Source organism: Salvelinus sp. IW2-2015, unplaced genomic scaffold, assembly GCF_002910315.2.
Source record: "Salvelinus sp. IW2-2015 unplaced genomic scaffold, ASM291031v2 Un_scaffold809, whole genome shotgun sequence".
Classification (NCBI taxonomy): domain Eukaryota; kingdom Metazoa; phylum Chordata; class Actinopteri; order Salmoniformes; family Salmonidae; genus Salvelinus; species Salvelinus sp. IW2-2015.
This window is the reverse complement of record NW_019942619.1, coordinates 425710-438044: the sequence shown is the minus strand read 5'-3', so window position 1 is coordinate 438044 and position 12335 is coordinate 425710. Positions and strand designations below refer to the sequence as shown.

The 12335-nt window shown below is 42.5% G+C and overlaps 1 protein-coding gene across 1 annotated transcript in view; it reads left to right on the top strand.

The window, feature by feature from the left end:
• Positions 1-12335, top strand: part of prim2 (DNA primase subunit 2) — a 111178-nt gene that overhangs the window by 67403 nt on the left and 31440 nt on the right. The window contains exons 8-10 of the mRNA XM_024136222.2: positions 2337-2404; positions 5084-5156; positions 6970-7155. Of these exons, the coding sequence (XP_023991990.1) occupies positions 2337-2404; positions 5084-5156; positions 6970-7155 (327 nt within the window). The remainder of the gene's footprint in view (positions 1-2336; positions 2405-5083; positions 5157-6969; positions 7156-12335) is intronic.

Sequence of the window (12335 nt, the reverse complement as noted above, 5' to 3'; positions counted from 1 at the left end):
CCTTTTGTAATCCGTGATAGTTTGTAAACCCTGGCACATCCGACAAGCGTCAAAGCCGTCTTCAAGTTAAACTGGTAGAGTACTGAAATACTTTTGCAAGGTTTTCCTCTTCCCTTTTATTAAAATAGTTGACTCCACGGATAGGCATGCTTTACAGCAATTGTCGTTGTTACACAGCCAAGTCCTTCGGCTACAGAGAGCGAGATCGCACAGTCGTCCAGAACTGCTGGTGCTCTCATGCATGGTTGTCACTTGCCTCAAAGCAAGCATAGAAGGAATTTAGCTTGTCTGGTAGGCTCGCGTCACTGGGCAGCTTGCGGCTGGGTTTCCCTTTTGTAATCCGTGATAGTTTGTAAACCCTGGCACATCCGACAAGCGTCAAAGCCGTCTTCAAGTTAAACTGGTAGAGTACTGAAATACTTTTGCAAGGTTTTCCTCTTCCCTTTTATTAAAATAGTTGACTCCACGGATAGGCATGCTTTACAGCAATTGTCGTTGTTACACAGCCAAGTCCTTCTGCTTTGGCTTCATGAAGATATATATTATTTAATAAATATGAAGTGGCAGGGAGGCTTTGCAAAAATAGGATCGGAGTCCAATCCGGTATCCAATCAGGATCAAATATCCATGTGCAGAAAGTAGAGCAGGACGTGATTGTCATGGTAATGAAGCRGGGGAGGGAGGACACTGTCCTTCTCCGGTCAGTGTATGAGATTTATCTTTTGTCTGGCTCCTCTGCAACGGGACAGGCTGACCCCACTCTGCTAGACTTCAGAAATTGGGAGTCACTCCCATTCGTCGTTCGTGGCAATTATCCGGTTCACCAGCCGCTGCAATGGGGTAATGGACCCTTTCCTTCCACCCATATAAGTGTGCCATTGTGGCTGTTGTGTGTTATTAGAATGGCGATTCTCTTCCGTCAAGGACAGTGAGGGGATGTCACAGAAAGCGTGTAATTAAAAGAGCGTCAAATTCAAAGCTGGATCCCCATCTGACTAGATTTCCCCGCTCAGTCATTTTTGATTTCAAGAGACAAATATTTTTTTCTGTTTTCAGTGTCTTTTTTTCACTCTTGCATCTACAGTTGTTAGGATGCAATAACATTTGTACGGTATCAATTTATGGCTGAMGTGTCATGCAAGCCCAATTGTTCTATTCTGATTAACCTTTTGGGATTGAGAAATCTGATCAGATTAAAAACATAGGCTTTTTTTAAATAGTCATTGTCGATAGCAGAAACCCCATATCATGATTGTTGAATTTGTAATATATGTTTAGTATGCTTAAATTGTACCTGCACAGCAAGGCCTACGTTTTTTAAATGCTTATACTTAATGCCAGCATGCAGTTGATCAATAAACATGAAAAATGAAGTAATCAATGGGGTGAGCAGCTGTTGTAGGTAAGTGTACAAAGGAAGTGAACACTGACCCATGTGTCAGTAAATCTGTCTCCAGCGCCATGAGACAAGACATCCTTTACAGTTTGCAGCGTCAGGTTTTTTTTTTTAACGTCTGGCTCTTAATCTCTGAAAGGTACCGCATATGATCTGGAGGCGATGATCAATTGACTGAAAAGCGCACAGTGGACTGGCCACGGTATCCAATTTGTCGCCGCTTCAATAGTTTGATCAAGCTCACAATGCCACGTCTCTTCATCATTGTCTCTGTTCTAGCTCCGCTAAACAGATATCCTGTCACGCTGGTTTCAGCATTAATTGATGACCCTTGCAGGGCGAAATATCTGTATGTGCTTTAATTGTTTCGGTGGCCATTTTGGACCTCGTTGGATTCATACCTTCTAAGTTTAGCATCTCTGCYTCTTTTCTAAAGGCCTGAGGAAGTTTAAGACTTTCTTGGGGCATTTCTTGCTTGTTCAATTTTATAAACATGTTTTAAGACTGAATCGCGTTAGAGCTTGGTGTGGAAACTTCCAAGTGGAAGCTTTCCCAAGTCGGATGCTTATGGGATATTCGTAAATAAAATTGAGGGTGAGAATTATGTAATTTGTGCAGAGAGGGATAAAAGGCTCTTCGTGGTTGAGTTTCATAAAATATCTCTTGTGTAAAACATTAATCACCATCGCTGGGTTGGTGTCCCAATTCTTCCAACTGGCAAGGATAATAACACTGCCTCTCTCCATAAGCCATGGAGTGATGTAATTTCAGTGAGGGTGTTAAACTTTGTAAGACCTTAGCTTTATCCTCTGCTTTTTAGATTGAAGTATTATTACAGTAACATTCAATTGTTGCAGCAACTTTCAGCAATGTTCACTGATGTTTTCCAAACATGTTGATGTGCTACTGTTTCTCATGTGGTGCCCTTTTTTCTTTGCAGCTGACAGCCCGCTCCCTACCGGCAGTGCAGTCTGATGAACGACTCCAACCTCTGCTTAACCACCTCAGGTAATTGGCATCATTAGTAGCATTATTGCTTTTTCTGCTGCTGCTTTAGTTTATTCATTATGACAATATAGTCATTATGGTTGCACTCCCAAAAAATACAGCWTGACAAAACTAACGGGGCATGCAGGAACCCGATTGAAAGGGTACTGAAATAACTGTGGTGAACTCACACCTTGAGTCCTCTGTTGAAAAGATGCCCCCCCCCCCCCAAAAAAAAACTGTACTTGTTTATTTTTAAGTTCATTTCTAGGTCGACTCAAATTCACTTCACAAATGTTCCTGAATCCGCTTTGTGTTCCACGTTTCCCAGAAAAGGCCTAATGTTCCGAACGCTAGATTCCCTCTGAGACCGTGTCCCCTCTGTCTCCGAACACTGTGATAATGGAACGCAAACAGCAAGGCTAATGTGTCAACTGGAAGCCAGGGATTTTATTTTTAGAGCCAGGCCCCGGCAGTATCCACCCACCCATGACCGACAGACTGCCTGAGCAAAATAAAGGCAAGGAATCCCTCTGTATCGCCACGACGACCTCTGCAGATTACTATTTCCCACAATCTCTTTTTTTCTCCCTCCTTCAAATCTCTTCCACACATGCTCTCTTTCAATGGCTTTCTGAAATAGCCTCAGGCGTAGTCCCCTGCTCTGTGTAGGAGTGATCCAACCTGGGCCCTACAGGTCTAAAGCCCATCCTGGCTTTCAGAAAAGGACCCACCAGGAAGTTCTGGGCTAGGTTAAAGCCCCTCCACCTGCGTCTCACTGGCCATCTAGCCCCCCCTGCAGCCTTCAATGATTGTAAAGGATAGGGAAACAAGAGGCATTCCCCAAAGGCAACTCTACCAACCAGCTGTGTCATTTGGTTTTTAATGAAGCCCGATTGAGGCCTCTTTTAATTGGATCCGTCATTGCAGGCACTTAGGTTGTTTCGACTGCAGAACGCTTCCCACTGTGTTGCAATGCATGGCTATGCATGCTGGGGCAGCCAGATAAGGTAGTGTCATGGGGCCAGCTTGTGCCCTCGAAACAAACCCGTGTCCTCAAGCAAACTAGCTGTTGAATCGAAACGGGAAAACAAGAGGACTTGGACARAGAAGCGATAGCTGGCAGGGCCCCGCTCCATCAGAATTGAGCAGGCAGCATAAGTCCAAAGCCTGTGCTTGGACCGTCGGTCGCTGGGTCCCACAGATGATTCCATTTCACTTTGAGACGTTCTGTGGTAAAAGCTAGATTACCAGGGAAGGATCCGGTTTCATCCGCGGCCAAAGTTGTCTTTGTATCTCTGGGAACCACAAATGTGGCTTAACCGATTTTCAAAAGGCAGCTTCTGGAGTGCATCATTGATCCCCCTTTAAACTAATGTACACCACCTCTCCTTTAGAATTTAAGGCATACTAGGAAAACTCAAGAAGTTATTAGGACATACATTCTGAATGATGAATGTGTCATATTTGATTAAAAACTGTTATAATTCATTATAATTTTCCATGAAATGACAAATTCTAGATATTGGTTTACCGTAAGTTAACATGATAAATCAATTAGATGAAATGTCCTCATCTAAGTAGCTTGCAGATATAGTTCAGAAACTTGTGCCAGTCAATGGCACTGAGGTTTACACCGTTTTAGTGATGCCAAAAAAGGACCTTGTTTAAACACATTTCTTTTAAATGATCGCCATCTGACCCAATATATTGTGTTAATGTTGCCTCATGGGCAATTAGGTGGTCCAGGCCTCTAATCTAAGTCAAAGGATATGGTTTTACAAACCTGATTAGCCCGTAACCCGGCTGTTGAGCTCCATTTAATCGAGTGGCCTTTCAAATGGCATTTAGTCTCAATTTCTGTCATCTGGATTATATCAGTGCCGTAAGGCTCTGTGATCGGAGTGAGAAGACACACCTCACATTTATTAAGCTTTCGTAGGTTAAATAGGGTTTTGACCTTTACCCATGGCATCAAATCAAGATGCCTAAATTAGGCAATTTGAGAGGACGCAATATTTAGATTTTGAAAGTGTGTAAATGAATGTATCTTCCTGCAATTTTCAGACAGTTAAGTGTTTTGTTAACTGGGTAAGATTACGGAGGTTGTGTAATACATAGGATCTCTGAGGATCCTCTTCATTGAACAGCTGTTTTTTGGCAAGGCATACTGAAGTTGCACGAAGACAAGTCAGTTCATTTATGGAGGGCTCCTGTTCAAATGTCAGGCACTGGTAAATCAATCACACAGATATCGATCAATGGGATTTATCTTGACCAATGTAACATTTTGCTGGGAGGGACAATAGAAATGGATACAACTGCAGAACATGCAGGAAGAATATAACTTTTGACTTATTCCAGAAACATGGTCACTGGTCCCCATACTTTATTTGAGAAACATTGAACATTTCCATTTGTTACTTATTTCCCAAATGAAAGGGCATTTGTCTCTGCAATCCACCATTCAATGAAATAAGTTAGACTTAATTTCTGTATAGTGCACAATTATAACTTTCTATGAGGACTGCGGAGAGTAAGCTTGTTATCATGGACTCTGATCCCTAACCATGTAACCATGTCCTGCTGTAGCACTTTGTAGGCTCATGACTGTGTTATTTATCTGGACCTATTGTTATAGACAGGAGTCATCTATTTTCTCTTTGCCCCTCTCTTGTTGGTCCATTTCTGTCCTTGTAGCCATGCTTACGTGGGTCAGGACTACAGCATACAGAAGAGTATTGGGAAAATTTCTTTGGAGCAGATCGATCCGGTGAGTATGCATTGAAACACAAAGGGCACATTTATACTAGGGATGACAAGTAAGATGGAGGATGTTGAATATATCAGAACAGAAATGTAAACGGTCATAGGTGGACAGAAGTGCTGCTAGAGTATCTCAGTATTGGTCCATACTGTATGTTTCCATCAGTAGTGGAGGGTAAACGCCTTTTACGCACCTTTTGCGGGAAAAATGCATAAACAGTATAGGGAGTGTTTCTTTACTCACTGCGAACCGAGGTCAGCGTTTACAGTTTTATTACCACTACATCGCTGCTTTCCCATACTAAGACCTCCTTAGGATCACAAACAAGTAGCTAGTTCGTACACAGTCTTAGAGTCCTTTTTAAATTCTTGTCTATTGAATGCACAGGGTCATGTCATGCTTATAAGTTTTGGCAAATTGTCTCTTCAGTCTTCACAAGGATTACTGTTTAAAAGGCAGAAGCGCTCAAATTTCATACCTAATGTCTTTGCATTAGCGACACAGCCGTTGTCTACATGGACATTCAGAAGGGATTCCGAAGGGGTTTTTAATGAACCATTGTGGTCTCTCATAGGGGCAGTTAAACTGACCTAGGCCACAGCTCAGCTCAGCCTCACTGTGCATTCTTCACTTTCTCCATTTCAGAGACCACTGCTGTTCCAATTAAGTGGCTCGTCAGCAAATGCTAATTTCGTCCTTCAGATTTTCCTTGTATTTAATCGCCGTCAACTGAAGTAATGTATCAAATTAGAAGCCCTTTTACGATCTGGTGCATAAACAAGAACATTTCCGTTCAATCAACGGACTCGACTCCAAATGTTTGCATTCAGAATGAAACGTTCCCTGCCCCCAATACAACAGGAAATGTCACCCACACAATGTTTTGTTTTCTCTTTCTATGCAAAACATATTTAGTACTACATTTTTCAATTGCAAAATCACAGCATTCTTTCTAGGTGTGCTGACGCAGGAATGGCATGAAGGTGAGCAGGAAATGGATAATAAACCAAGGCTATCCGTCGATCAGGAAAGCAGCTTTTGTCTGCTCTACTGGCCAGACTTTCCTCTACTACTTGGTCCTGTCGTGTGGGCGAATGAGACTGAGACCTGAGGGCTTTAAGCTCTTTGTGACGTTGTGCTCAAAAGATTGGTAAACCTGATGATAACTGGTGCTGTCTCCAACCTCACAGTAGTAGACTTCTGCTACCAGAATTAAAAGTCTGTGGCCTTGGATATATATTTTTTTTTCTACCTCTGATCGGCACCTGTGATGTTGGCCTTGAGCTAAGAGTGGCTAATACAGGACCTTGTGATCCCCAGACGGCTGGGCTAGACAGGCACCGCAACTCCTCTCCCGCTGGTCTGCTAAATCAGCATTCCTCCTTATCAGCCATTAATAATATGTTTTATTTATAACGAACTTTTCATTACATCTCTGCTATGGTGAGGGCATTCAAAATAAAATGGGAACATGGAACAAGATAGGAAAGTCTACAGGAAGGCAATTGTGTAGAGGTGCATGTGCTTTATTTACATGATATTGAGCTGTATTTATTTCACAGTACCACCGCAGCTTTAAGTGATAAGGAAGCCAGGCCTAGATACATTTTTAGCTTAGTCTGGATTAGGATATCGCAGATGACATAACAAACTGGCTGCATATCTGTGCTTTCATAGAGCAAAAATAAAATATGGAATATGGAGTCATTGGTGGAGGAAATGGTTAATTCCATGCAGCTTGTTGATTGCATTACTGCCATGGTAGAGTGAGATAGTTGACTTGCCTTTTGCCTGCATATGTTAATGTCTCTTCCTCTAGCTATCGGCCAAGTCCTACCCCCTGTGCATGAGGCAGCTCCACCGGGGGTTGAGGGACAGCCACCACCTCCGCCACGGCGGGCGCATGCAGTACGGACTGTTCCTCAAGGGCATCGGCCTCACTCTGGACCAGGCCCTGCAGTTCTGGAGGTCCGAGTTCGTCAAGGGCAAAGTGGACGCCGACAAGGTAACCTTCTTGGATTTGATTTGAGTTTGATTTCAAATTAATTAGATTTAAAAAAATGCGTGTAAAACTGCTCCAGCCAGAGACAACAGTACATACATAAAATTGAGGCGATCCTCTCGGGTGCGTAACAATATGTTGAGCCTATTGCCAGTCCAATTTCTCAACTAGTAATATTTTGAAGTAGGAAGGAAATTAATTGTACATGGATAATAACCACAATGTATTCACAAAGAAAAGCTCAAGTTACTCGGGTTGGTTCTATGGCCTAAATGTCCTCATACTTTATAGTTGTATTGATGGCAGAGATTAAGTTCTGCCCTTCCTCCAGGATCTTAATTCTAGAATTGTCAGCGAATGCACCTCTGTTATGATTCTGTCTTAKTTCATGTCTACGGTACATTCAACAAGAAAATGACTGTCCTCAGCTGAACTAGTCTCTCCCGGTTTCCACTTCTCATTCTGCATCTGAACTGTTCTTTCCAATTGATCCTCAATCCCCAGAACCCTGATGAGGTTCCCATCTACCTTAGGGGAGGTGTTTTGAAAGCTGATACATTTGAATATAATCCTCTGTCAAGAGATTTGAGCGCTCACTCAAGCTGTTCCACTGTAAATTCCTTTATCGTTCAAGTGGAATTTCACCTCAGGCTCAGCTGGAGAATAACACCACCCACTTCCCYATTTTTCGCCCACTCAAGTGTTGGACACTCAATGTCTGCTGTATCTCTGGCTGTTAAAGTGAAACTCACCCCGATAGTGCATCCCTTAGTTAGGTCAAGTGTGCTGGTCTTTCTGTTTTCTAGTTGTATACATCCATGGCGGTAATGTTAGTGGCTACTGTATTTCGGGTAAGAGCTTCAATTTGTGGCAGTACGGTATGGTTAGTGTGTTGTTGACTGGCTGATTGCGCGTACCTGTTATGTGAGCAGTTATGGTGGGTAAACAAATGAAATAAAGCAGCAGAAACTTTAGAATTATAGAATGAAAAACGTTTTGAGGGAGTTTGCTCACTCTTTTTAGACCCACATTTTCAGGAGGATAGCGAATTCATACTAGGGGTGAAGGATAGATTTTCTAATCTGCATTAACGATATGTGTATGAGGATTCTGCAAGTGTTATTCCCAAGCAGGATACATAGGCTAGAATGTATCAACAGCACATACGTAACAGTTATGCTGTAGGAGCAGCGTAATTCATTTACGGGAACCTTTTTGTACATTTATATTTGTACTTGAATTTTCAGTTGAGCTTGAATAATTTATGGATTAAGAAAACAACATGATTTGGTGAAAGAAAACCAATACCATACTTCTGGAAGGTTATGTTTGTTTCTTCGTGAGCTGTGTTATCTTGCAAATGAGAAGAATATACCACAAAATGAATAATGTATGCTTTTTAAAGTGCTTTGACTGCAGCAATCGTATTAATCAATGGAGGGCTAGAAATACAGGTGTTACATTGTGACAATACAAGGACAGGTGGGGGAGGGATAAGATGTGTGTTTATGCACTTCCAGTAATGTAAAATGAAGAAGAAACACAATGGTTRTCTTTCTGCAGATACTGCTTTTTCGTTGATTGTTTAAAATTGTGTGCAATTTTCAGTGACAACACTGCAGAGAAAATGGGTGCCTTTGCCACTTTTTCTTTGTAAGAGCAAAAATTAAGATCTAGCTGAGTAATTTTGGGACAAGATGTGTTTTGAAGCACCACTTTAAAAAAAAATGTCCTCAATAAGGAAGACAAATGTTGACAGATTACTGTAGTTTCACAATATTAATTGACATGCCCAACACAAGCAGATAGATTCAAACAGGGTCTTAGAAATTGGAATTGTCTTACAGGTTTTAATCAGAATTAGACACCATACATTTACATTGATGTACGCCTACTTGATACGAGTTAGACTAGCTAATCATGGAAATTAACATTTTAATATTATGTACATTCGAGTTTCACTTTGTGGTCAATGTCCATCCAGTAACACCATTTGACTGACGCTTGAATTTCTACACTCACTTTCACACTGCAGTGTATACTTACTGAGCTGCCCTTCGATTTCGAAGTTGGGAGGGAAAAGTCATGTGAAGTAAGTCAATARTGTATATTTTGACATATAAATGTACATTGATTTCTAGCAGCACTCTGCTCAAACACCTGAAATTAAATTATTTCTGTGAACACTTCTCCCTGCACACTTCTCAACTTTCTGACTGACTTAGGCATCCAGTAGATTAGGGTCATTGTGAGACACCTTCAAGACTGGCCTTTTCCACTGAGACTTCAGCAGTACAGCGTGGCGAACAAAACATTCGCCTTGCTGTACTGGTTTCTATGGAGGCACGCCACAGTTCAGAGTTGCTTTGACTTCACTACTGCAAAGCCACTTTCACACACTCTCAAAAGCAATGAGGGTGTCCTTTTCCCATTCCTCCAGCTTCACTTCCTCCTCCTCCACATCCCCCATCCTACAGTAGCCTCGCACCATTTGTCCTGTTTAAGCGGCTCCCAGCCCAGGCGGGCGGACAGATTCTCTGCCGGTCATGGAACGCCACTCCTCAAAGTGACCTATTTTCAGGGTGGCTGGGTCCCCTCTGTCTGCCCTCTCAGGTGGAACCTGGACTGCGGCACACACAAAACCCAGGCCTTTGTCCCACGGTGGAGGAGGCAGCAGAGATGCAGGCTGGTGCCAGGCAGGTCGCGGCTCTCCCATTGATGTATGTGCCGTTTGTGGCAGGCTGCATAAAGCCTCCCCATTTAGCATGTGGCTGGCGCGGGGGGAGAAGATTGGAGCCAGCGAGGCTGAAACGGCCTGCCTTGGCTGCCAGAGCTACCTAATGTTACAGAACAGGGAGGAAGAAAATTATGGAAGCGAACGTGATCGCCATTGATTTCTGGGTTTCTCCGGAAGATATTAATTTGGATGACTATTCTCTTTTGTTCTGCTGTTTTGCGGTCATGATGACTCTGAGTACTTGGCTATGATATCGCACGGTCGCCCTTTACACTCATACCCGTTTATGACTTGAACATGGCAGATTTGGACACCAATAAGCGCCTAAATTGGAATGCAGTGGCTGTACACTAACATGCTATACATGACGTCAGAGCTGAGGGTCGCCGCTTCACCGCTCTGTATTTTTTTGGACTGACAGCCGGTCTGAACTTCAGCGCTGCACGTGCAACAAGAAGTTGACCCCTGCTGGTAATTGGGCAACTTTTGCACCTTTTTTGTTTCCTGAGTGAAGGAAATGCTGTAAATTACCAGGACTCAATGTATTTTGGAAGATGATCCAGTACATTGAGGATAATAATAAATACCGCTTTGACGTCATACAAGTAAGCCAAACACCCGAGTCCAAATGTGTAATTTAAATTTCCATATCATAAAACTCATGTAATATACAGTGTCAACATTTATGATCACAATGTTTGATGTACAGTTACAAGATGACATGGCTTATACTCTGGGTTATCCTGAACACAATGAGCTAATGTTTGTTGTACTGTGAACACAATTTGCAGTGGACCACGCAGCTGAATGCACTTGCCTTGTGAAAGSCTAACACTGTAAGATTGTATTTTGCTAGTSATGCTGGCAATAGAACAAGCTTTCAAATGATGCCCACCTGACCCAGATTGCGATTTWATAATGTACCGTTTTTGGATTGCGTAAACAACAGTAATTGTGTAAAGGCGGGGAAGCAGGGTTGTGTTCCAATCAAAACAACTACAAGTGTGCTTGCTGTAGTTCCTCAATGGCACAGCTAGCAGAGCCACAAAAACACCMTATAGGTGAAGACTRTTCTTTGAGTCATAAAAGTGCATTGGAATTACTTTGGAACTGTGCACACTTTGGAGAGGTGCATGTCCACTTGGAAACACCTGTTAGACCTCTCACTCAAACCCTTGTAATTGTTTTGTCTCGTGTTGCACCTACCCCATATTTTCCAAGAATGTTCTTACCATGTTACTGAATGTGAGTATTTTCWGATTTTGTTAGCAATAAATGTGGCGAAGCAAAGTACATGTAAAATGCACATGAAATCAAGTGTAAAGTTCAGATTCAGTCTAGTCAGGTGAACTGTTGTCCTCACCTTTAGTCTAACCTTATATTTGCTACCATGGTTATGCATGTACTTTCCATATTTATTTTGTAAGAAACATTTCAATTTAGCCCTATCCATATAGACAAATTCCCACGAGTGTAAGGGGTTAAGTGAAGGTAAATTATTTGTCAACAGACACTCAAATATGTCCACCGCAAGTACAGTGCTGCATTAGTAAAAGCAGTTCCAAGCTGATGTGCTATTAGGAGAAACAGCCGGAATCAGCTCAGATGTGGCGACTCGTGATGAACCAATGTGTGTAAGTTCCATTATTGATTAAGTTCAGTATGAAGCTGATTTGGTGTAAATAAATAATGGAAAGAAGCCCCTTGGCCCTCTCCCAGCTCCTTCTCAGCRCTCTGCATGCTCCTGTAACATGACTACATCCTCAGAAAACCCTCATCAATATTGCACTGTCTCGCGCCTCTGCACTCTGACCGCATACGCTCCATATCAATAGCCTGGACCATGTTAACCTTTTCTTCTCTGTGGTTGGAGGCAAGGGGGCCGGCAGGGCAGAACAGACCAGGTCTCTACTGCTGCTAAGCGGACAACATTTGTGTTGATGGAGCGTGGACAAAGTGAGGTGCGTCAGGGTGAAACTCATTAGACTGGCTCACTGGCGGGCCGACCTGCAGAGGAGCTAATCGTTCCTGACTGGCCATGCAGGGACACGCCATATCTACATTAGTGATTCCTATTTCCTTTCTGAATCGCATTCCATCTAAAGATGAAAGCAGCAAGTCTGGACCAAGGTGCTGCCGGTCTTTATTTAAACATGTTTTTTAAAACATTTACAGTCTAGCAGGTGTTGGCAGCTTGTGTAGCAGCTGCGTGTCAGAGCATCTTTTATAGCGCCTGCGGGTGTAATGAGCCTATAAACACAGGCATATGGACCTGTGGAGTTGTACTGTTGACCTCGAGAAGCTGACACCGATATTATGTTGGATGTATATCCAGACCTATAGAGAATTTAAAAAAATCTGCTACATATGTAGTCAGAGTAAAAGTGCGTATCATAAATCTATAGGACTTATTTTCTTAGTTCCTGCTCACCTGAAGTAGACTCAA